The sequence below is a fragment of the Manihot esculenta genome, chromosome 1 (genome assembly GCF_001659605.2).
Source record: "Manihot esculenta cultivar AM560-2 chromosome 1, M.esculenta_v8, whole genome shotgun sequence".
Lineage (NCBI taxonomy): Eukaryota > Viridiplantae > Streptophyta > Magnoliopsida > Malpighiales > Euphorbiaceae > Manihot > Manihot esculenta.
The window spans coordinates 4,893,423-4,917,317 of record NC_035161.2 but is presented as its reverse complement, the minus strand read 5'-3'; the positions used below and the strand labels follow the sequence as shown (position 1 = coordinate 4,917,317).

Genomic DNA, 23,895 nt, shown 5'->3' with positions numbered 1-23,895 from the left:
TTATTCAATAATTTTATTAATATCTTTATATATAAATATGATAATATTTTTTTAAAAAATTAAAATTAAATAATAAACAATAAATTATTATTTTAAAATATATTTTCTATAAAATATTTTTTAAATATAAATTATTTTTCAAAAATAAATGGTGATCTTTTACAAAGTTTTATTGAAAAAGACCTTTGTCCTGGTGCTGTCATTTTCAAAAATTAATTTTTTTTCTTTTGTATTTTCACAATTCAGATTCTTATATTATAAAATTATATGTTGTTTATTTTACTTCTTGACCATATAAGTTAATTAGAGAAAAAAAATCTTAAATTGTAAAGAAAAATCTGATTTTAACCTGAAAGTAAGTTAAATTGATAAAGAAAATCTAATCCATTTCAGTAAAATCAGATTAATTAATTCTAATTTGGAATAAGTTTTTCCAAATTTAGTAAATGCAGTTATGATTAGACTTTATCTGCTAATTTCAAATGAATTTTAAATTTCAATTTCAATTTATTTCTATCTAAAACCTTGTAAGAAATTTTTACATGCAGAGAGATCTTACTGGCTGAGCACACGTGTGTATTTAAGATAGGGAATAATTACTATTAAACCCTTAATTTTTTTTAAAAAAATTATAAACTCATTCTTATTTCATAATCATTTAATTTAATTTAAATATTTATATATTTTATGAAATTAAATTCTTTAATTCTTCAATAAAAACAACTGTTAATAATTTAATTTTAAAATTAAATAGTATAAATATTTAAAATTATATAAATTAAATAATATATATAATTAAATTTATAGAGATTAAATAATAAAATATTTAATTACTATATAAGAATTAATTAGTAATTTTTATTTTTAAAAATAAAGAAACATTTTAGTGAAGTGATTTTAGAATAGGAACGAAGGAGTTAATTTTATGAAAATATAGGGACTTATTAATAATTTACCATTAAGAAATTTTCCATGCAAGTCAAGGTATAAAGAAAGAGAGACAACTCATATGCCGAGTAATTAACATTTGCATGACTTGACAAAAACCAACCCAATAAAAAAGCTCTCACGCATAGAGAGACAGAGACAGAGACAGAGACACAGAGGCAATATGAATCCCTAGAGAGAGAGAGAGAGAGAGAGAGAGAGAGAGAGAGATCAAAGGTGAAAAAGGAATGGATGTGAGGAAAATAGTTGTTGTAGTGGAAGATTTAGAGATTGCAAGAACAGCTCTTCAATGGGCTCTTCATAATCTCCTTCGATTTGGGGATTTGATTACTCTTCTTCATGTGTTTTCTTCTCCTTCTAATTCGAAAACCAGGAAGAAGAAGACCAGGCTTCTTCGTCTCAAAGGCTTCCAATTGGCTCTCTCTTTCAAAGATTTATGTAACAACAGCTTCTTTAATGTAATCTTGTTATTACGTTAATTCTCTATTCTATTCTCTGTAAGAGAGCGAGAGCGAGAGCGAGAGCGAGAGAGAAGGGATTTGCAGTTTTTGATGATTTTGCTTGGTTACACAAGTCTTCCTCTCTTTCTGTGCAGACAAATATTGAGATTATTGTAAGAGAAGGAGATCAAGAAGGAGGGACAATTGCAGCTTTGGTGAGAGAGATGGGTGCTTTTGCTCTTGTTGTTGGACTCCATGATCAGAGCTTTCTTTACAAGTAAGTTTTCTTGTTTTCCTTTTTCTTATTACTTTTTTTTTTTAAATTTCCCATGTCAATTAATTCTATGCATTTCTGAAAATCCCAAAATTTTCACCCTCACCCTCTTAGAAGGGCTTAATTAGTAGTCACACATTAACCCATCTCTCATTTCAGTAAGTAATAGAGAGATTCCAACTTAAAGAAGGAATCTATTGATGTGAAAAAGTTGTAATGCTCATAAACAAACAAGTAATGATGAATAATTTCCAATACATGTGGTTAAGAAGTTGGTCAACAAGCCAAGGGTGTTTGGGTAATTTCACAACCAACTGCAATAGGAACAGGCCTTGTTCTTGTTCTTGTTCTGGTTGCCATAGTCCAAAACTTGAAGTGCATTGAAGAACTATTATTTGAACCTCTTATCCTGGAATCAGCTGTGAGAGTGAGGGCCAGTGTGGGTTAAGGCAGAGCACTGACCTGTGAGAGTGAAACATTAGCCATAAAGCACCATAGCAGCAGCATGTGCCCATGTCCATTGCAGCAAAAGAGCCAAAAAGCTTTTGGGATCCACATAGGAAATGCTAGAAGTTGTCAGTTTGATTAGTGAACAGTGACTGATCCTCTGATTCTTTTTACTCAAGAAAGAAGGTTCCCCCTTGTCTTCATCCAAACATGGCTTAATTTTTCCAGCGTTTGATTCTTCCCCTTTGGGCTAAATAATAATTTTTCAAGTGCTGATGATTGAAACAACACAAAAGGAAAACTAATAAGGTCAAACTCTTCATTTAATGGTTAATTTCATAATGAAAATTTACTATTTAGTCCCTGTACTATGAAGAAATTCATTAATTGATTCTTTGATTTTGAAAAATTTACTCGTTAATCTTTCCGTTAGTTTTAGCCATTAATTGTTTTAGTATTTAGTCTATGTGGTAGGAGAAAACTCATTGGTTGATCTCTTAGTTTTATAAAAATATCTACTTTCTTAGTCTTTATACAATATTTTATACTTTTAATGGAGTCTATTAATCAGTATTCTTTTTAAAACTTTTATAAATATTTTAATATATTTTTCAAAACGAAAAGACTGTATAATGAGTTTTTCTATACTATAAGGACTACATAGTAATTTTTCGAAAGGAAAACTACCCAGGTCTTCAATCTCCTCATATAATGTTTAATTTCATGATTATCAGATCATAAACCTTGAACTCAAGAATCCCACAAGTCTGCAAAGGCTGAGGAGTAAGAATCTCTCTGTTCACGAAGATAAGCTGACATTATTGCACATCCTAGGAACAGTGCTTTCTTGTAAATTGGTCTGTGTTTTATTATAAAATAGGCTAAGGAAAGAACTCAAAGCAGTGTTTTTTCCTCTTATTGTGTAGGTTGGCAATGGCCCACAACAATGTTGGAAACATTTTAAATTGCAAAGTGGTAGCCATCAAACAACCAGGTGCAATACAAGAAATAAGGACAAGGGCAACGCCAGTAGTAGTAGGCAGTTCAACCAACATGGACTTTTCACTCATCGAGATTGCTAGTTTAGAGTAAGAATTTCATCATTTTCTCTATGTTTTTTTCAATTCATTATGTACCTGCTTTCTATTCGTTAAAAGTTGTCCAACTTATATTCCAGTCCTCTATCACTGACCCGTGTGCATTCATGTTTGGGTTGTCTTAATGAAAAAATTGTCTTTCTTCTTTCTTTTTTCCAACAATGGATGACAAAGATAGAAGCCATTCAGACAGTCTACATAAATTGTCTTTGTTTTAGGCTAATTGTTTTCCTTTTAGAAGCTGTAGTATCAATCTTGTAATATTCAATCAAAATCAGCATAGCAGCCAAAACATCAAAGTTGAGATTGTTTTTGCAGAGTTCCTGATATTCCTGCTCCAAAAGTTGCATACAAAATCTGTCCAGACCCATATGCAGTAATTTGGAGATGGAGGAAGTCAAGGAGGAAGAGTGGCTCCTGAAAGGGTGCCCTGGTTTAATAACAATCTCAAATGCACAGTTTCAGGTTAATCATAGCTTTAGACCCTTCCCTTCAACAATTATTGGATATTTCATGGTTGAGCTGTGGTCTCTGGCTCTTTAGACTTGTCTCATTCAACACACCTCAATATACACATTAGTTGAATTTTTACACCAAATAGTTTTCTGCTTACAAATTTGTAAGTTTTGAATGATTTTTTTTTTTTTTAAATTATCAATTTAAAGCAATATTTGCATGACCTACTCCGCTTGTCCACTTTTGTCTCACTTTTTAAAAGATTATTTTCCATAATTATTTATTGAGATTATTTGTAAAGAAAAAAATTTATATTTAAGAATTATTTTCCATAATTATTTTCCATAATTCTTAAAAATTTATATTTAAGAATTATTTTATTATTTAAAATGAAACTTTAAAAATTATATTATAATTTATTATTAAAATATATAAATTTAATTTAATTGTTTTAGATATAATTAATTGAAGTTTTGATTTATTATTCAAAAATTAAAATATTAAATATAAATATAAATATAAATTATTTGTTTTTTTACTTAATAGTCTATATTTATTTTTTGATAAAATTAAAAAAATATTATTTTTTTATAAATAAATTACTATTAAATTTTTAAATTTTTATAATATAAAAATAATTAATTTATCACTATTTTAAAATCATGTTCCTAATCATCAACTGTATGTATTAATATTATTTAATTCTTATAATTTTAATTATATATATTATTTAATTTAAATATTAATATTATTTAATCATTAATCAATTAATACTTTATAAAATTAAGAAATTTAATTTACAAAATTAAAAAAAAAAACATTTTAATTGAATAATTTTAAAATAAAAATAAATTAATATTTTTTTTAAAAAATTTAATAACTTCACAGTAATTCTCTTTTTTTCAATTTTAAGGATAATAACTATTTTTATAATTATTAAAAATTAAACCCTCATTTCCTTTCCTCTCTTTTCAACCCCTTGATATTGAATAATTAATTAAAATAAACAATAACAGAATTAAAGAGATTTGTTAAATCATGGAGAAAAAGCCTTAAGTGGACAGAGATGTAAAAGGTAACAATGATCTCATGTTTAACAATGACGGATGAATAATGGTCCTGAAGTTTCAAGCAGCTTTATATTGCCAAGAGTGAGATTGCAACGTCTACCATACTTTATAATTAGCGAAGATGACAGACAATTATCTCCTTATCTCATTCAAGTCTACTATGAATCCAATCAAAAAGAATACAGTAGAATGTCAGAATCACATGTGGTTTTTCTATCTTCTCCTGCTATCCTGGTAGCCGCCATCATCAGTCTCTTTATCTTTTAAAAAGCCTAGAAATGCAAGAAAACCAAAAAGGAAGAATCCGCCTGACCAGTTTCCTCCCCCACCACCCCCACCTCCGCCGCCGCCATCATCACCAGGTGGCAGTCCAGGTCCACCATCATCAAGTTGTGGCGTCTTGGTAGGTTCTGAATGCAACCAATTATTGTTAGCCATATCGAACAGACATATATTTACATTAGAATTGGCTTATATAACATGACTATTCAACAATCATATTAAACTTACAACCGGAAAGAGGAGCGATTGTATTGTATATTTACAACTCAAAATGGAATTCTAAATTGAGAGGTCCACCAAACTTGCACTAATATAATAGAAAGAAGTCATCTTCCAACCTAATCCCAACTCATTAAAGGTTTAAGTACACTACTTGTCCAAAAGAGAGTGGCTTCTTTTGAGGATTTGGTTTAGAACTTGATACCATTAAATTTATCATGGAAAAGAGAAATTAGAAAAAAATGGAGGATAGATAGCTTTTTAATGGATATTGACCCTTAAGCACATCTATGCACAATTCAACCACAGAAAGTGCCCATAGCATATAGCACACATGTTCAAATTGAAAAATAGAAACTTATGCATGTTTGCTGCAGTGCCTTAAACAGATCCAGAAAATTTGTATGCTTAGCTAATTGCTATGACTTAATTCCAGTCCCAGATGGTTGGAACCAAAAAGCTATAGTTAGCGTCGAGTTGTCCATGCTACATGCAACTCGTCAGCTTAATTATACATAGGGCTATTATATCATCCAGGAACCTTTCCTAAAGTTGGCTTAACCACAAGACAGCCAATGCAGGAACTCCAGAAGGGGTAAATTTGGTAATGCCACACCAGTTGGTTATTATGCAAAGGCTACCATGCTACACAACACAATTTGTCAATTAAACTATATATACATGCAAATTACCTCGTACAGGAGCCTTGGTGATTGTTGGTGCCTCACGAGTTATGGTTTGAGTTTGCCCTGAAGCAGAGCATCTTGCACTCTGCATAAGACGGACAAGAGTTCAAACATTAGAACCAATGTTTACCAACACATTGAGATCCAAAGATCTTTAGGTCAGTTAAATGGATTATTCCTAAATATGCATATTGCTTTACATATGTATTCACTATTCATACATATATATTTTGCTTGCCTACTCATGGCTTTTCCAAAATAAGCAGGTTTTTTCCATTTATTATTATTATCATTATTATTTACAGTACCATGGCATTAGCACGCTTCTTTTCCAAACTAATAACATACGAGAAATACATGCATGATTGGCCAAAATACTTCAGAAATCAAATATCCAATGGGCTGAACTCCAGGCCAACTCTTCAATATGGTGGAAATCGTAAAATCCTTCAACGGTCGTTCAAACTTACACATCCCAACATAACAGATCAACGATATAGAAAAGGGAGGGAAAAAGAGTTGAAAGAAAGAAAAGAAAGCCAGAGCAAAATACAGAGAAAATGCAATACAAATATAAAAGCTTCTTGCTTTAGGAAGATCTCAAAGCAGGGTTTCGTGACATCATTCTTTCTTAAGACAGCAAAACACTTTACATAAAATGTCACATCTATTACTGGCTGCATATCTAACATTCTTAAACACTATTTTACATGCCAAAATGTCAATTATTTTCAAAGTTAATGAATGAAAACTACATATGCTCAAAGTATAACACACACACACAGAGAAATAAAACTACCTCAATTGGACCCTAAAAAAAGGGGTAAAGCAGCATAAATAAATAATATTACCATAGCAGCAGCACATATAATAGAAGCAGATTGCTTTCTATTACAATGTTTTGTTCCATAAATAGGACGTAACTGCTTCCCAAGTCCTACTGGACTTATCACAAGCTTGTTTAACCCACTTCGAGGATCATAAGGTCGAAGCTGAGTGGAAACACTGACAGGACTTATTTCCTTTTGACCCTTGCATCCGCTTCTAGTTTTAACTGCACAAACTAACATTTAAAATCAACAAACAGAAATTAATCTGTGAATCTAATGTCTGTACGCAGTGAATCCAGAAGTGGTTTTCCATCCCCATGATAAACATGTTGCAGATAAGCACCATACATGTTGATTGGGTGGGACTTCACCCATGACAACTATAATACAAAGTAACATCATAAGCCTCACTCAACCAAAAACTTAATTATCACACATATCAAAATATTTGTGGGTGGAACATTCCGAGGAAGATAAAGACTCTATAAGCCATTCAAACAGAAAGAATATCCAGTATTCAGATTCCAGGCAGTTACAGTTTTGAAAATATATAGTCCTCTCAGGTTTGTCTGATAAAAACTTCACATAAAATAATACACAAGCAACCAAGAGATGAAAACTGTGACCAACTAGCCATCTCGAATCTCCAGTTCCTACATTCATTATCTAGAAGAAAATATAACTATATAAATACACACACATATACATACATACATACGAACACACACACACATATATATGCTCTACAATCAAGCTTTATTGTTCCACAACTAGTACTAACCAGCACAAACATTTGTAGCTTATAATGCTCGTCCAACACAATAACAACCAAGTACGCATTGTTGTTCGAATAGTTCCAACAAATTGATTCGAATCTATGGGATGAATCTAAATGTACATGAATATTATGATTCTCAATTCGATTCTACTTCCTAGCGATTCAAATCCATAAGGTACATGAATTATGACCCAATCTGAATCAGGTGAATAATATGAACCAACTGAATTTTCACCTAATTCAATTAATTATTTATAGAGTTTGTTAGATCTAATATTTTTAAAATTTAAGATCTTATTCATTTTTTCTATAAAAAAGTGTATATAAAACCCTTCCTTGGCTATTTTTCTTCAACCAACCATTCTTTTCCCCCTCTCTCTTCTTTCATTTTCTTTTTTACTTTTAATCAATTTTTATGACAATTTATATTAAATTATTAATAATATTATAATCTACCATCTTTTTTTACTATTTGATTATTTGGTCAAATTTAATTGAGAGTTTCAATATATGTATAATGATAACAATTGCCTACAATTCTAAAATTCATAATTTGTAACATAAAGCTACATAACATAATATATTATTCTATTATGAATAATATTTCTAATTAGATAAATGATAATTCTATATTTATCAAAATGTTATTATGATACATTTTTCATTTATTTTTAGAATATTTATTATTTTTAATTGATTTTGAATTTTTTAGCAAGTCTTATGATTTGATTCAATTCTTGATTCTCGATTCGAATCTAAATTTGACAACTATGCAGGTACCTACTTAAATCCACTAAATGAGTGTGAAGCTACTAACAAATTTTTTAGCATCAAACCAGCTCATAAGTGTATCCTCTAAGGGAAATCTTAAGTCACCTCATATGAATTTTATATTTTCTGTGTGCTAAATTATAGGAAACATACCTGGTGCTGCTAGAGGTAAGGCTCCAACAGAACTTGAAGTAAATGCCAACATCTCAAAGGCACCTGAAGGTTTAGCAACTAGCATTATGAATGATATAATAAATAAATGTATCAGTAAAAGATGTTTTATTTACAGTAAAGACTAAGATAAGTTTAAATGTAAATTAACTGTCATGCCAAACAGTCACTAAGCAAATACCAACATAGTGAAAACCCATATTAGTAGTCAGATGTAAAAATAGCTTCCATTCTTGTTCTCTTTTTTCCAATTCTCTATCAATCATCTTCTGATTACAAACAACATAATAGGAAACTAATATTTGAGATAAACAACACCCTCAAATCCCCTAAGCAGTTGTGTCCTTAATAAAATAAAATCAAAACAAATCCCCTGAGCAATCCAGAACATAAACATATCTTATTAGGATGATAAGAAATAAGCCATCAATTAACAAATAACAATAAACAAACATCAACCAACAAGACAGACATTCGCGAATTACCCCAACTAAAATATCCACAAAATTAAACCCAGTTGCACCGATTGAATTCCTTTTCAGAACCCTAACCTGTAAAACGAAAACTAAATTCGTCGAGAACAAGAAATATCAAACTGAACGTACCTGATAGTTCTGAAGATCTTATAGCAAAAATGTTCACTCGTAGAGGAAGGTGGTTCGGGCTCCGGCCGCCTTATTGCTTCTCTTTTTTTTTTTTTTTTTTTTTTTTGAACAATGGCCGCCTTATTGCTCGGGTCGAGTCTAGAGCGTTACGCGTTCTCCGCTATAAAACCAATTAAAAAACATATTAATTAAAAAAATAATTTAAAATTAAATTTAATATATTTTACCTAAAAAATATCAAATTAATTTATTTATTTTTTCAGTAATATCTAGAAAAAATAAATCAGGACAAGAAATCTAAAAAAAGTCACTCTCTCTACACGTGTGTGCTGATGCATGAGTTCAACCCAACTCTCTTTGACATCTGTCCCCACCCCTTTTCTTCATCGATCCTATCTTCTTCTCAACCCTTTGCTCTCTCATTTCTCTCGCTTTCTTCCGAAGCTTCCTATCATGGCTGACCGTCCTACGACTCCTCAGCGACCTTCAAGATCCTTGGCTACAATCGATGGCTCTGCCTTTCTACGTAAACTCCAAGCTTATGCTCCCAACTCATCCCAACTCGTTGGTTTCTTGACTCTCCTCATATCTGGCTCAATTCTTCTCCTCCTTTCAGGTATCACTGTCACAGTTGCTGTTCTTGGTCTTATTTTTCTAACTCCTTTGATTATCGTTTCAAGCCCAATTTGGCTCCCCGTCGGAATCGTTCTCTTTCTTACGGTTGCTGGGTTTTTGTCGATTTGCGGGGTCGGAGTGGCGGTTGTGGGTGGATTGTCGTGGTTGTATAGGTATTATAGAGGGATGAATCCACCCGGTTCCGATCGGTTCGATTATGCTCGAAGCCGGATCTTTGATACGGCGAGCCATGTGAAGGATTATGCTAGAGAGTATGGTGGATACCTGCAGAGCAAGGTGAAGGATGCGGCTCCAGGAGCATGATGATGGGTCGGGTCGGGTCGGGTCTATAGTGGGTTTGTGTGTGTCTTCAAAAATGGGGTTGTTTGGACGTTTGCTTATTAATTAATCAAATTTGTTGTGTTTTTTATTTGTAAATAATCATGTATGCTTTATGGATATTCTTTGATGACGTTTCGTCGTTATTGGATTTGAGAATGTGATTAATTTTACCCGAACAGAGCTTAGTATCAAGGATGATTGTTTTTTACAAAACTATTCATTATTAATAAAATTTTATCAATTTATTTAATAAAAATATTAATTTTAAAATTTAATAAAAAATTTATAATCATTTAAAATTAAATTTCTATATAAAATAATTTAATAAAAATAATTTTTAAATATTTATTTAAATTTTATAAAAATATTTTTCATTATTTCTCGAGTATAAATAAAATTATGAAAAAGAATTTCTATGAGATAAATAAAATTTAAATAAGATTTTAAAATCTACGTCGTAATTACGATTTTAAAAATTATAATAACTAGTAAATTATAATAACTAGTAAATTTTTATTCAACATTACCTTCCGAAACAATCGAATCAATAAAATTTAAATAAAATTTTAAAATTTTTTTCGTCATTGCGATTTTGAAAATTATAATAACTAGTAAATCTTTATTCAACATTATCTTCCGAAACAATCGAATCAATAAAATTTAAAGAAAAATTAATCACATAAACAAACTTATATCTCTTTCATATTAATGAAAAACCTCCTTCCAATATTTTTCTATTAACTGATAAACAACCATCAAAATATAAAAAATTATAAAAAAATTTCATAGGAAAATTAAGAGTTTTTGTTTCCATCAAAAATAAAATATTTAGCTTGTAATTAAGAATCAAATCCTTCAATATAATAACTATCTGAAGATTACCGTCATAAATCTGAAAAAGAGATCTACATATTTTGAAAATTAATTGGATTGTATGTGAGAAACACTCTCACTATACCGAAATCATTAACAATATATTTTTTTTCATCAATAATCAATTGATACAGATCATCTTTCATGGAAAGGGAAAAGAAAGAAGTTAGATATAAAAAAGAAAAACAGACGAGAATATCAAATTACAAAGAAATAAAGAAAATTTAGTCTAAGAATGATTCTAAAATTAAATTTATTAATTATTTGAAACCCTTGATTCTGGTTCGTGGCAGCCCAAAATGGTTCCAGGCCTATTCGTTCCAATAAATTGTTGATCCAGTATGAGCCCAAATCGGGTCCAAATCGATTTCAATTGACCTTTTTTTTGTCTGCCTGATTTTTGTTTTTCCTCATTTTCGCTTCATGATTGTTGGTGCGAATTTACGTAAATAAGAAATTAAATTTAAAATTTAAAATAACTGGATAAAAGGGATTGCTGTAATTATTATTGTCATTTTTAAAAAAAGAAAAGAAAAGTAAAAAAAGCATTAGTGGATCTTGAACTAGGTTAGGTGAGGTGTGGAATGGAAGTAAACCAAACTAAGGTTGTAGGTTGACTTGGATTGTTGTAGGAGTTTACTTGGAATAAGATAGTCAAATTCAAACGCTTTGATTTTATATTTTGTTGAATTTCTTCTTCTGTCCTTATAGGGTCAAAGTTGAGTTTTACTTTGAATTGGTTGGCTACGTTCATCTTATAATTTATTTTATTTTTTTAATTATTAAAAAATTATTATCTACTTGGTACGTCATAGCATATAAATTAACCATTATAATTCTATTTAATTTTATTTTATTTTAAAAATTATTTAAAATATTTATTAGTATTTAATAATATATAATATTTTTATGATGAATATAATTGAAAAATTAATGAAATAAATTATTATTTTTAATAAAAAAATAAATAGAATAAAAATAATGAAATGAGGAGAATAATAAAATAATTTTTTTAATTTTTAATTTTATTCAAAAAATAAAATATATTAATAAATTTATGTGTAATTTTTCATAAAAATTCTTAAACAATGAAAAATAACTTTAAAAAATAATTAAAAAATAATTAAATTTTTTTCTCATAAATATAAGAAAATATAAAATAATGAGAAATTAGTTTATGTTGTGACGGTGCAACAAGAAAAGTACAAATTCAATAACACGAATAATAAATCAAAGCTAACATGATTAAAAAAATAATGCTAATATAGAAGGTGGGATATAAAGTTACTTAATGGAGAAAATATTTTTAATAAATATTTTTAAAGAAAATAACTTTTTCATTTGTAATGAGTAAATTATTTGTTAAATTCTGAGAATTTTATTAATATTATCAAACTTTTTTTTATATATAGAGATTTATTAGTCATTTTTATTTTTTACCAACCTATTCAAATAATAAAAAATAATTTTTTTATAAAATATTTTTCTTTAAAAAATTCACAAATAATTTTTTTTTAGCTTAGTAAATTTAAAAATTGACACCAATTCAATAAAACCACATATAAATTGGAAAATTTCCGCCCCAAAAGCTCAAAACTTAATTTTGACCTCTCAAAGTTATAGTCAATCGAATTAAGCTCAAAATATGAAGCGAGGTGCTGAGAAGGGCTTGCAATGGCCGTAGTTGCGGCTGGTTGGAGATTTTTTTTTACCAGAAATTAGAAATTAGGATAATCAGAATTTCATTTAAATCAAAGAAATTGGTAGAATTAAATTAATTTAAAATTTTAATTTTTTTATTTTATTTCAGTTAAATTTTTATTTCGATTCAGTTTTGATTGAAAAAATTAAAAAAATTTAATAAAATAATAATATATTATTTTTAATAATATATAATGATTTGAGATCCAAAACATAGGGTTTTACAAGAGTTTTTTAAGTTTGGAAAAATTTAGTCCGAGAGGAGAGTGTTTCTCTCATTTTATTTTTTTTCTTTATCTGTGAGGGACGTGTCATGGCCTTACTTTCATTGGGCCACCTATCTCTATCATACTAATACGGACGTATGAGAGTATCAGGTCTCTGTTCCATGCGTAACGGTCATTTAATTCTCCTCTGGCACACATGCGGATGGACCCACCAAACGGATGGGCTGGTCACCTTCCTTATTCCGGGCTGGGCTGAAAGATGAGATTAAGGCTGAGCCCAGAGGAGATTTGATCATTGGTCCGAAAAGGTTGGGTCGGCCTGATTGAGAAATCTAGGTGGAGCCCGATCTTAAGGCTGAGCGGGTTTGACCTGATTCATGCAGGAGACTTGAAGGCCTCCAAATAATGGGTTGTCATCATGGGTCTGGCCCCAACCGGGGTGGAGAAATCCAGCGGTCATCAATATAAAAATATTAAATTACATAAAAATTAAAATATTTTAATTAAATTTTAAAATATTAAAAATAAAATTTAAAAATTAAAAAATTTATTAAAAATTAAAATTGATCAAATCGAATTAAATTAAATCGAATCAAATCAATTTGATTTAGTGTAATTTTTTATTAAAATTAATTTAATTTAATTTTTATAAATATTAAAATTTTAATTTTTAATATTTAATTTTAAAATGAATCGAATAAATATTCATTTTATGAGAAATCAAACCATGAATTATTTTTTTATTCATTGGAGGCCTATCCACTAATCAAATATAAAAATGTTTATATTTGAAGAAATTTTATTATTATCATATTATAATTTATTAATATTAAAATATATTTATCTAATAATATATTTCTCGCTTCAAATTCCACGTTGATAAAATCGAATAATATTATTGATTAATCATCAAGAGTTGCTAAAGACAGTTTGATGTTGTGATTATATATGCACCTCCAGGATTCGTTTAAAGACTGTACTTATCAATTTACACAGCCAAACTCACTATGCCCACACCAGTACACGGTTAAAAACATTTTGAAAAAGAAAATCACAATTTGAATTTTATCAACTTTTTACTATTTCGTCAAGTACCCAGGCAAAGGACTGGCACGTGGAGATCGGAGAGGAATCTCGTTAAGCTGCTTCCCAGTACTATCATAATAAATTACACCCGAGAAATCCAACGGCTGACACTTATCCCCCATTAAGATCGTCTTTTGCCAGACTCCACCGTCTCCGAACTCCTCCGGCCCCACACCAACATCGTCGTCATCTTCGTCGACTCTTTTCTTGCCGTGAATAAACGAGATTGCCTTGTTGCTAATTTGAGTCAATAGTTGTTTAGGGCGGACCAGCGGCGATTTCGACGACAGTCGTTTTGGAGTTTTGTCGCCTTCATGGTGGTGGTGGTGGTTGGACTTGATAGCCGTGGTCTTGAGCCGAGTGGAGACTCTGGTTGCATGCTTGGAGCAAAGAGCCATGAAAGATGATATGGACACGAGAAAGCTCACAGTTAGCCGCTTAGGCGAGCCGGAGCCAGAGTCGGAGTCGGAGTCGGAGCCGGTGGGGCGATGGTGTGACGTTAATACCATGTTTGGTGGTTCTGTGATTTTGTTTCAGTAGAGAAATGGCGGGGACTAGAGAGGTTTTGTGAAATATATATAGGAGATTTGTGAGGGGGAAGGTGACCGGTAATAGCCGGTGGATAGAATTTGGTTTTGGCAGTTGACTTGCTTTTTTCTACCGTATTGTATTGGAATTTGCCTAATTTTCATTTTTTTTTTAAAAAATAAATATTTGGGTTTTTGCCTAATTTTCAAAGTGGGAAATTGGGACTTTATTGGTTCACTCTTTTGGAATATTATGGTATTTAATTGGTTCACTCTTTTGGAATATTATTTTATTTATTTATTGGTTAATTATATAGTTAATTTAATTTTTGTGTTGTATAAATATCTTGATTTTTCTTTATTTAATGATAAATTTAATTATGATATTAACTATTTATAATTTTACTCGAAAATATGAAATTTATAAATTAATTTAAAATATTTAAAAAAATTAATGGTAAAAAATAAATAATAATATGCATAAAACCCAAATATGAGAATGGAAGTTGACAACTACCAACGATGGTGACTAAAATTGCAGTACAAAGATATAAAGTTATCCTAGTGTCCATGACCACTACTAAGCTTTTAGTGGAAGTAGATCTTTATTTTTCGCGTAATTATCCATCTAAACAATAGTTAAAGGCAATTTTCGCTTATATCAGCTATTTTAATATTTAAATTAATAAATTAAAAAAATTAAGTGTAATAAAATATTTTAAATTTAATAATAATTATGTAAATATACGTATATTAATTTATGTGTTTATTGACTTTTATACAGTAAGATAGTGAAATCAGTTGTCAAACCTTTTAGAAATGCAATTAGCACCGATTAATAGATAAGAGATATGCTAATATAAATACAATAGAAATCTGTTAGATTGCATTATCTTATAAATTTTTATAGAATTTTATTCCGTAATTGAGAGAATGAATTCTAATGAGGAGCGGCCTAAATTTTCTTTTCTATTAATGGACTGAATATCATCTGACGATACCTTTACCTATGTAATTATGTTTTAATTGTCAAGTAATTATTTTCTTATATCACATATATAAATTCTATTATGTAATATTATTTATTTTAATAGTTATTAATTATTATAATTTAATTATTTTACTGAGTAATATTATTTATTTTAATAGCTATTAATTGTTATAATTTAATTATTTTAATAGTTGACGAAAATGGTGATTAATTAAAATTATGGAATATATTTTTTTTTATAATTTGTTCATTTAACCGTTAAATATTAAGATTTTCAATTAGATTAATATATTAAATACTAATTTTAAAGTGATTACTCAATGGGATCATAATAAAAATTAAAATAAAATTAATTAAAGTTTTGATAGAAAATCATTTTTAAAGTGGTGCTAGTATTTTAATGCAGACAAAAATATTATTATTAGTTTTTAAATAAAAATACTATTATTTAATGGCTAGAAGAGTAATTTTATAAAAAAACTACTCTTAACGCGTGATTAATCATTATTTAAAGAGTTATTTATTATTATATTAGCTAATAACTATTATGACTGCGATTATTTTTATATTAAAATTAAATAAAATTAAAATAATTTAAATTTTTAAAATTAAAAATTTAATTAAATTAAAATAAATAAAAAATTAAATTAAAATTTTAAATTAATTTAATTTAATTAATTTTTTTTATTTAAAACGAATACGAATCACCGAACATAGCTAAATTATATATTTATATATATATATGTATATATACATATTTCCTATCAATTCAAACTTCTAAAATGATATAATATCGATTATAATATGATTTTTTTAATTGTAATATTATAAAAAAAATTATAAACAAAAATAGTGATGATTCTGAGTTAACTAAATCAATGAGTAAAATATATATATATATATATATATATATATATATATATATAATTAATAATTTTAATATATGAATTTGCTCCGAATTCAATTCAAATTCATTTTAAGTTATTTTTACTCATAGTGAATGTGATTATCATTATTCAATTGTTATCCGAAGTCATTTAATTTTATATATTTATTTGTATATAAATTGATTTTTAATTAATAATTTATATCTTAACAATTTTAATATTTTGATGAAATATATAAATTATATATTAATTTACGTATAAAATTCTACATCTACAAATAATACTATCCAAAAATTATTGCATTTTATTTTTTATTTATATAAATAAATTTAGCAATAAATATTGCTTCATAACATCTAACTCAAATTCATGGGTGAAAATCGATTCAACTAAATTAACTTGAAAGTTTAATTTAATTTTTTATCCATTTCAATTTGATTTAATTTTTAATTTTAAAAATTTTAATTATTTTAATTTAGTTGAATTTTAATAAAAATTTAAAAAAATCGAACCGATTAATATTAATAATATATTATTTTTAATAATATAAAAAATAAAGTATTTTAATTAAATTTTATAATATTAAAAATAAAAATAAAGTTTAAAAATAAAAATTTATTAAAAATTAAAACCGATCAAATCGAATTAAATCGATCCAATTCAATTTGATTTTTAATTTTTAATTTATTTAATTTAATTTAATTTTAAATTAAATTAACCGAATAATCACCCAAATTATTATATCAATTTGAATATATTCTATTAGGATAGGATGGAAATCAGTATTAAAAAATAAAATTCTGTCGCCAAAAAATAAAATCAACATTTTGAACGTGTCAAACACTCTGGTGTGGCAATTACGTAATTTGACCATCGTGAATACTGATCCAAATTCCAGCTCCAACGATTTGCTTTTGATGATTTTCCAAATGCCAAGTCTTGTGACTTTCATTTGCGGTTTAGTGTCCCACCCCACTCATATGTTATTGTTCATTTGAAAATAATACCTTATTGGAAGAGCGAAAGCGAGAAAAAGCAAAAGCAAGAAAAAGCGAAAGCGAAAATAAGAATCTGAGGAATTTCAGGGTTGGGATTTCTCTAACCATCAGTGGAGAAATTCTGATTTTGACCATGGCACAGTGATTTATTTATTGTGATTTATATATGGTTTAGGGTTTTAATTTTTGTGATTTTCATTGATCTTTCTCTTTCAGTCGACAATTTTATCAAACATGTTCATAATTAGGTGGATCTTTGTTTGATTGCTTTGCTTTCTTCTTTTGTGATTATATTTTCATTTTACTTTATTGGCTTGCCTTTTGTTCTCAGAGTACATGGTGGCTGAGTGCAGGAAGCTGCGGTAGGAGGACGAAGCGATGGATTGTTCTAGAACAATCGTGATCTGAGTTGGGTATATTTGGGCTGGAATGTGAGCTTTTTGTTGTAATTTTTTACATATTAAAACTTCTATATATATAAATTTATTAATAAATTTTATTTTTAAATTAAAATGATTTTTTATTAATAAATAAAAATAAAATATAATAATACTTTAATAGAATAATTAATAAATTTTAAAAAATGCAATGATTTGGTTGTAATTTTTCAGTAAATAAATAGTAGTGTGGGCTGCTAGTGGAAGACTGAGCGTGGCCCCTCAAATGGTGGACTTCAACTGTAACTTTGAAACTCTGCGTTTCCCGTTTCCCGTTTCCCGTTTCCTTAGGATTCGAATGCTAAATATATCTGAATACATTTAAGAGATTGATTTTTATTTAAAAAAAAATTAATATTTTATAATTTTAATTCTCATCTTAATACCATCATTCGATTCTAATAATAATAATAATTAATTATTTTTATATTTTTGAATTATATCAAAACAAGAATATGAAAATTTAATAATTTAATATATATATATTAACTTTATTAAATTGAAAATTTTACCGTCTATTTTTTTAGTTATCTTTAAAATGAATAATTTGTAAATATATAATATTATTTAATCATTGTATTACATAAAAAATTAATATTTATATCTATAAATTTCTCAAAAATAAATAATTTAATTTTTATAATTTAATTTTATTAAATTAAAAAATAAAAGGAATTTTCTGTTTGGAATAATATTATTTTTATATTTTTGAATTATATCAAAACAAGAATATGAAAATTTAATAATTTAATATATATATATTAACTTTATTAAATTGAAAATTTTACCGTCTATTTTTTTTAGTTATCTTTAAAATGAATAATTTGTAAATATATAATATTATTTAATCATTGTATTACATAAAAAATTAATATTTATATCTATAAATTTCTCAAAAATAAATAATTTAATTTTTATAATTTAATTTTATTAAATTAAAAAATAAAAGGAATTTTCTGTTTGGAATAATCAAAATATAAAAATTAAATTATTGAGATTTAAAAATAGAGACATATATAACAATTTTAATATATCTCAGATATGTAAAAATATTATTATAAAATCTTATTCATGTGAAAGATGACTAACGTTTGGTGTTTCACCAAAATTTACCATTTTCCGAACAGATCGAGTATAGTATAGCAGATTTTCATTATATTTATAATCGCGAGATCTCTTATTCACCGGTCGATATCAGTTAGATTTTCAAAAAATTTGATAACTAACTTTATATTTTTACCGTATAAAAGCAAATATGTATAGAGTTTAAATTATGTATTCTTACACACTCATTCTTAGTTTAAAGCAATCTATTAGATACAATCTTTCTAGCGAGTTACTCACCTCACTTTTTTTTTTTTAAATATTGACCAATCGCAGTTCAATTTATTTATTTTAATTAATTATTATTATTATTATTAACTTTTTAATACAAATATTGTATTATAGCAGAATTAAACTATATAGACATCTTCCAAAAAATTAAAAACAATTGAATTTTTTTTGATGATTTTAAGATTTTACCAAATTTCAAGAATTAGATTGTGATTCATTCACTTTGTAATAAAATAATTTAAAAAATACATCATATGAATGAACAATTCCATGTGTTAATTATTATAAAAAAGAAAATAAGAGAAGATGGGTAATGTGTAAAATTGGTAATGGAGGATTCCAATGATTATCACCGACCCAAATTGCAATCCACTAATTTTGGTACAATGAATGATTTGTTAATTGTTAGATCAATTCAACCAAACGTGATGTTCTTATTGTTTCTGTGACTTGTAATCCAATTTCGATTTCATGTCTATCTAGGTAGGTTGCCCATGGATTTTTTTTTTTAAATAATTTTTTTTTGTAATTTCGACATAATTATAAGTTTTAGGGAGATTTACAATTTAGTCTATGAGTATTGCCATTATTAACAAGTCAGTCCCTATATTTTTAAAAATCTATTAAAATGTCCTTATATTTTCTCTCCGTCAACGAAATAGTCATTCCGTCTATTTTTGACGTTAAAAATATAGTAAAAGACAAAATTACCTCATTCTTTTCCTCCTTCTCCTCCTCCTCCTTTTTATTCTTCATCAATTCTTCCTCCTTTTTCTTCTTCATCTTCTTCTTCTTCATCTTCTTCTTCTTCTTCTTCTTCTTCTTCTTCTTCTTCTTCTTCTTCTTCATCATCATCTTATTATTCTTCTTCTTTTTGAAGGAGGAGGAGGAGGAAGAGGAGGGACTATTTCATTGACGGAAAGAAACGATAAAAATGTTTTAATAGATGTGAGAAAAGATAAGAACTATTTTGTTGATAAAAAGAAACGATAAAAATGTTTTAATAGATATGAGAAAAGATAAAAGACGTTTTAATATATTTCTGAAAATATAAAGAGGGACGATTTCGTTGACCGAAAAAAACGATAAGGAGAGACTATTTCGTAGATGGAAAGACACGATAAAGACGTTTTAATGAGAAAATCAAATTTATATTTTATAAAATTAAAATTTTTTTATTCATAGATAGATGTAGTTTTCACTTTATTGGGTATTTTTATGAGGATGAATTAAAAAATCAAATTTGTATTTTATAAAATTAAAATTTTTTAATTATGAAATGCTTCTCCACTATATACTATTTACTTTCTATAATTTTAAATTTATATTGTTTACTTTTATTTATTTTAAACATTTATACTATTTATTTTTTAATTAAAAATAAAATAAATTGATTAACATTTTATGTAATAAAAACTAAAGAATTATTTAAAAACAAAAAAAAATTTATAAATATATAAATTAAATAATAATAACTAAATGACTAAAAGTCAAATTTACTCTTTAAATATTTAAAAGAATTAAAAAATATTAAATTTTATATTTTAATTCAAATTTACTTTTAAGCTATCATTAAAATATTAGACAGCTATTTGTCATGAGTTTTAAGTGTGAGCTACACTGAGAGGAAAGGAGAGTTAGGTTTGAGTAAGGGCTTATTTCAGTTTGAAATTGGCGATTCATGATTTGTGGATCAAATCAGAACCAGTTTGAATTTTAATAGTTTGAAAATATTTTCATATTTCCATAAATATTAATAAGTTCATAAGTTTTTTTTTATACATTGCTACTTGAAAGGATGTAATATACTTCTATCAAAATTAATTTGTAAGGTTTAAATTTAATAAATTACCTGAAATAATTAAGTTATCTGCAATTACTAAAAGTTTTTTATAAAATTTATAAATTTTAGTTAAAATTTATAAATTTTAGTTAAAATTATATGATTTAATATAAAACATTATATAAATATATTCATGGAGGAAAAATCTGCTAGGAGAACTAAGTTTCATTAGTTAGCTTATACAGCTCAACAAGCCTGTTAGCTCCCTCATTCTGGATATAAACTTAACAACTCAGCAACTCATGCAATTTCTAATAGAGCATAGTGACAGTTATGTTCATGTTAAGAATCAGGTTTTGCTCATGGATCCACTCCCAAGTGTGAATAAGTCATACTCAACGGTGCTTAGAGTTAAAAAGCAAAGGTAAGTACAAAGTATAGTGGTTGAGTCAAGTGAATCCTTCACTGTTCTGATAGCAAAATCTCAAAACACACATAAAGACACCACTATTGGTCAAAGTACCTATGGAATGAAAAAAGATGGAAAGAAAGATGACAGGCACCATACCTTTTACAATTCAGATGGCCATACCAAAATGGCTTGCTTCAAGATTATTGGATATCCAGAGTGATATAAAGAATTGAGACAAAGAAAAACCAAACAATAAACAGAGGTTGCTAATGCTACAATTAGGGGTGAGCAGTATTTGGTTCAAACCGAAAAAACCGACCGAACTGAACTGATTTGAAAATTTGATTCGGTTTTTTATACATTTCGGTTCGGTTCAGTTTTTAATTTCAGAAATTTTGGTTATTTCGGTTCGGTTCGGTTTTGATCAGAAAAAAACCGAATCGAATCGATTAATGATAATAATATATTTTTTTAATAATATAGAGAAATTAAATCATATTAAGATTAAAATATTTTAATTAAATTTTAAAATATTAAAAATAAAGTGTAACAAATAAAAAAAGTATTAAAAATTGAAACCGATCAAACCGAACCGAATCGAACCGAATCAGACCGGTTCGGTTCGGTTCGGTTTCTGGCCAAAATCAGTTCGGTTCGGTTTTCATAAACACTAAAATTTCGGTTTTCGGTTTATTCGGTTCTGTTCAATTTTAAACCGAACCGACCGAATGCTCACCCCTAGCTGCAATTACAGAAATACCGCTGGACATCATAACAACAAATTAAGTCAAGAATGACGAGTGGAATACCAATTTCTCTGCCCTATTTCAACAGGAGATGAAAAAGATGATGAAAGGCAAAGCCCCTGCCATATCTGGCCCTACAGGTGAAAATGAGTTTGTTAACTTAGCAGACTTTGCTGGTAAGATTTATAACTTTTGCTTGTTTAGCATGGAAAATAGGAACAAAGAGGTTTGGATCATAAACACAAGAGCTACAATCACATGTGCCATTCACCCCAGCTGTTTGATAAAATTTCCCTTCTTACCAAACATAAACAATACAATTACTAGATGGATCCTCTAGAGTTGTCTCACATACAGGTTCAATTTCACTTACACCAGAACTTCAACTATATGGAGTGTTGTTAGTACCTATGTTCCAATGTGACCTCCTCTTTGTGAGCAAAGTAACACAAACATGTCAATTATCTGTTACATTTTATCATGACAGATGTGTTAAGCAGGACTTGCAGAATAACAAGACTGTTGCTGTTGGACAGGCTCAAGGAGGGTTATATTTTCTGCATAACCAAGGGTTTGCCTACAAGAATAAGACTAATTGCAATGCGTCACAAATAGTTGTACTTAAATCTATAAATAAAACTTGCCTTTGGCATTCCAGATTAGGACATGCCTCTTTTTTTCAAATTACACCACTTAACTGTACTTAAGCTTGACAAAGCTACTGAGCATATATGTATTGTTTGTAGTCTGTCAAAGCAACAAAGACTTTCTTTCCCTCTTAGCTCCATATCTACTATTGGTTTGTTTGAACTTGTCCATTTAGATGTATGGGGCCCTTACAACATTAAATCAATCTCTAGTGCAAGATATATGGTTACAATTATAGAGGATTTTAGTTGATACACATAGACTTAGACGGTTGAAAACAAGACACAAGTCTTTACAGTATTGCAACACTTTATTTCAATGATCCAGACTCAATTTGTAACACTTATTAAGAAGATTAGGACTGAAAATGGTAGTAAGTTTATAAATAAAGCAGTTGAGCATCTCCTTTAGTCAAAAGATATTTTACACCAAAGATCATGTATCTACACAGCCCAACAAAATGGGATTATAGAGAGAAAACATAAACATTTGCTACAAGTTGCTAGAGCCATTATGTTTAAAGCCTATTTCCCCAAATATTTTTGATCTGAATCATTACTTGCTGCAACAAATATTATCAACAGACTTTTCACCAAAATTTTGGATTGGAAATCACCCTTCTCAATCCTATTTGGAAGACAACCAGACTACACAAATTTCAGAGTTGTTGGTTGCTTATGCTTTGCCATTAATGTTCATCATTCCAAAACCAAATTTGATCAAAGAGCCTACCCATCAGTTTTATTGAGATACATGCCACAGTCAAAGGCTTACAAGCTCTATAATGTACACACAAAGTCATGTTTTGCTTCTCGAGATGTAATATTCCATGAGTCCTACTTTCCGTTTCAAAACTACACCTCTACTTCCACATTTTCTCTCCCTAAACCAATATATTACCCTATTGAGCCTTCAATTAATATTCCTATTCCCAACAATACTTAAAATTCTTTTCCTCCTATAATCTCACCATCAACTTCACAACTATCCTCCCCACCTACCCCCCTGTCCCTCAATCCAACCCCCAGCATCTACCAAGAAGAAGTACCAGACAAGTCTCCAAGCCTGCATGGTTGTAGGACTTTGTTGCTTTAGCAGTTCAAGAGCTTCATCCATCTAACAGTAACAATTACAAGGAACTTAATCAGTTACAACCAGGTATTTCTCACTTCATTATTCACCTTTGTAGCCAATGTATGCATCATTTGTAGCC

The 23,895-nt window shown here is 28.2% G+C and overlaps 4 protein-coding genes across 7 annotated transcripts; 2 read left to right on the top strand and 2 right to left on the bottom strand.

Moving 5' to 3' along the window:
* The first annotated feature begins 1,028 nt into the window (after window positions 1-1,028).
* Window positions 1,029-3,848, top strand: LOC110622580. The gene is made up of 4 exons (XM_021767143.2): window positions 1,029-1,406; window positions 1,544-1,665; window positions 3,036-3,197; window positions 3,525-3,848. Exons 1-4 carry the CDS (start codon window positions 1,176-1,178, stop codon window positions 3,625-3,627), a joined length of 618 nt encoding a protein of 205 aa, XP_021622835.1. The 5' UTR covers window positions 1,029-1,175; the 3' UTR covers window positions 3,628-3,848.
* A 928-nt stretch (window positions 3,849-4,776) lies between these two features.
* On the bottom strand, window positions 4,777-9,260 carry LOC110620076 (zinc finger SWIM domain-containing protein 8 homolog). 4 transcript variants are annotated; one of them, XM_021763763.2, is made up of 5 exons: window positions 9,075-9,260; window positions 8,452-8,529; window positions 6,771-6,982; window positions 5,926-6,004; window positions 4,777-5,142 (listed from the first exon to the last, which is right to left on the bottom strand). In XM_021763763.2, exons 2-5 carry the CDS (start codon window positions 8,501-8,503, stop codon window positions 4,946-4,948), a joined length of 540 nt encoding a protein of 179 aa, XP_021619455.1. In that variant the 5' UTR covers window positions 8,504-8,529; window positions 9,075-9,260; the 3' UTR covers window positions 4,777-4,945. The 4 variants fall into 4 exon arrangements, with proteins under 4 accessions (XP_021619455.1, XP_021619381.1, XP_021619616.1 ...); XM_021763689.2 differs by having other exon boundaries at window positions 8,452-8,514; window positions 9,075-9,236; XM_021763924.2 differs by having other exon boundaries at window positions 6,771-6,973; window positions 9,075-9,232.
* Window positions 9,261-9,410: 150 nt separating this feature from the next.
* LOC110619309 (oleosin G) lies at window positions 9,411-10,207 on the top strand. The gene has a single exon (XM_021762662.2). The coding sequence runs from the start codon at window positions 9,411-9,413 to the stop codon at window positions 10,011-10,013; it is 603 nt and encodes a 200-aa protein (XP_021618354.1). The 3' UTR covers window positions 10,014-10,207.
* A 3,501-nt stretch (window positions 10,208-13,708) lies between these two features.
* On the bottom strand, window positions 13,709-14,475 carry LOC110626680. The gene has a single exon (XM_021772726.2). It carries the CDS (start codon window positions 14,425-14,427, stop codon window positions 13,912-13,914), a length of 516 nt encoding a protein of 171 aa, XP_021628418.1. The 5' UTR covers window positions 14,428-14,475; the 3' UTR covers window positions 13,709-13,911.
* Between the last annotated feature and the right edge of the window lie 9,420 nt (window positions 14,476-23,895).

What these genes read in the sequence shown, in the direction of transcription:
- LOC110622580 (XM_021767143.2), top strand. Translation starts at nt 1,176, where the DNA reads ATGGATGTGAGGAAAATAGTTGTTGTAGTGGAAGATTTAGAGATTGCA. An exon ending in GTAACAACAGCTTCTTTAAT is followed by an intron (nt 1,407 to 1,543) that starts GTAATCTTGTTA and finishes CTTTCTGTGCAG; the next exon opens with ACAAATATTGAGATTATTGT. An exon ending in GATCAGAGCTTTCTTTACAA is followed by an intron (nt 1,666 to 3,035) that starts GTAAGTTTTCTT and finishes CTTATTGTGTAG; the next exon opens with GTTGGCAATGGCCCACAACA.
- LOC110620076 (XM_021763763.2), bottom strand. Translation starts at nt 8,503, where the DNA reads ATGTTGGCATTTACTTCAAGTTCTGTTGGAGCCTTACCTCTAGCAGCA. An exon ending in CTTACCTCTAGCAGCACCAG is followed by an intron (nt 6,983 to 8,451) that starts GTATGTTTCCTA and finishes TTTAAATGTTAG; the next exon opens with TTTGTGCAGTTAAAACTAGA. An exon ending in TTATATGTGCTGCTGCTATG is followed by an intron (nt 6,005 to 6,770) that starts GTAATATTATTT and finishes CGTCTTATGCAG; the next exon opens with AGTGCAAGATGCTCTGCTTC.
- LOC110619309 (XM_021762662.2), top strand. Translation starts at nt 9,411, where the DNA reads ATGAGTTCAACCCAACTCTCTTTGACATCTGTCCCCACCCCTTTTCTT.
- LOC110626680 (XM_021772726.2), bottom strand. Translation starts at nt 14,427, where the DNA reads ATGGTATTAACGTCACACCATCGCCCCACCGGCTCCGACTCCGACTCC.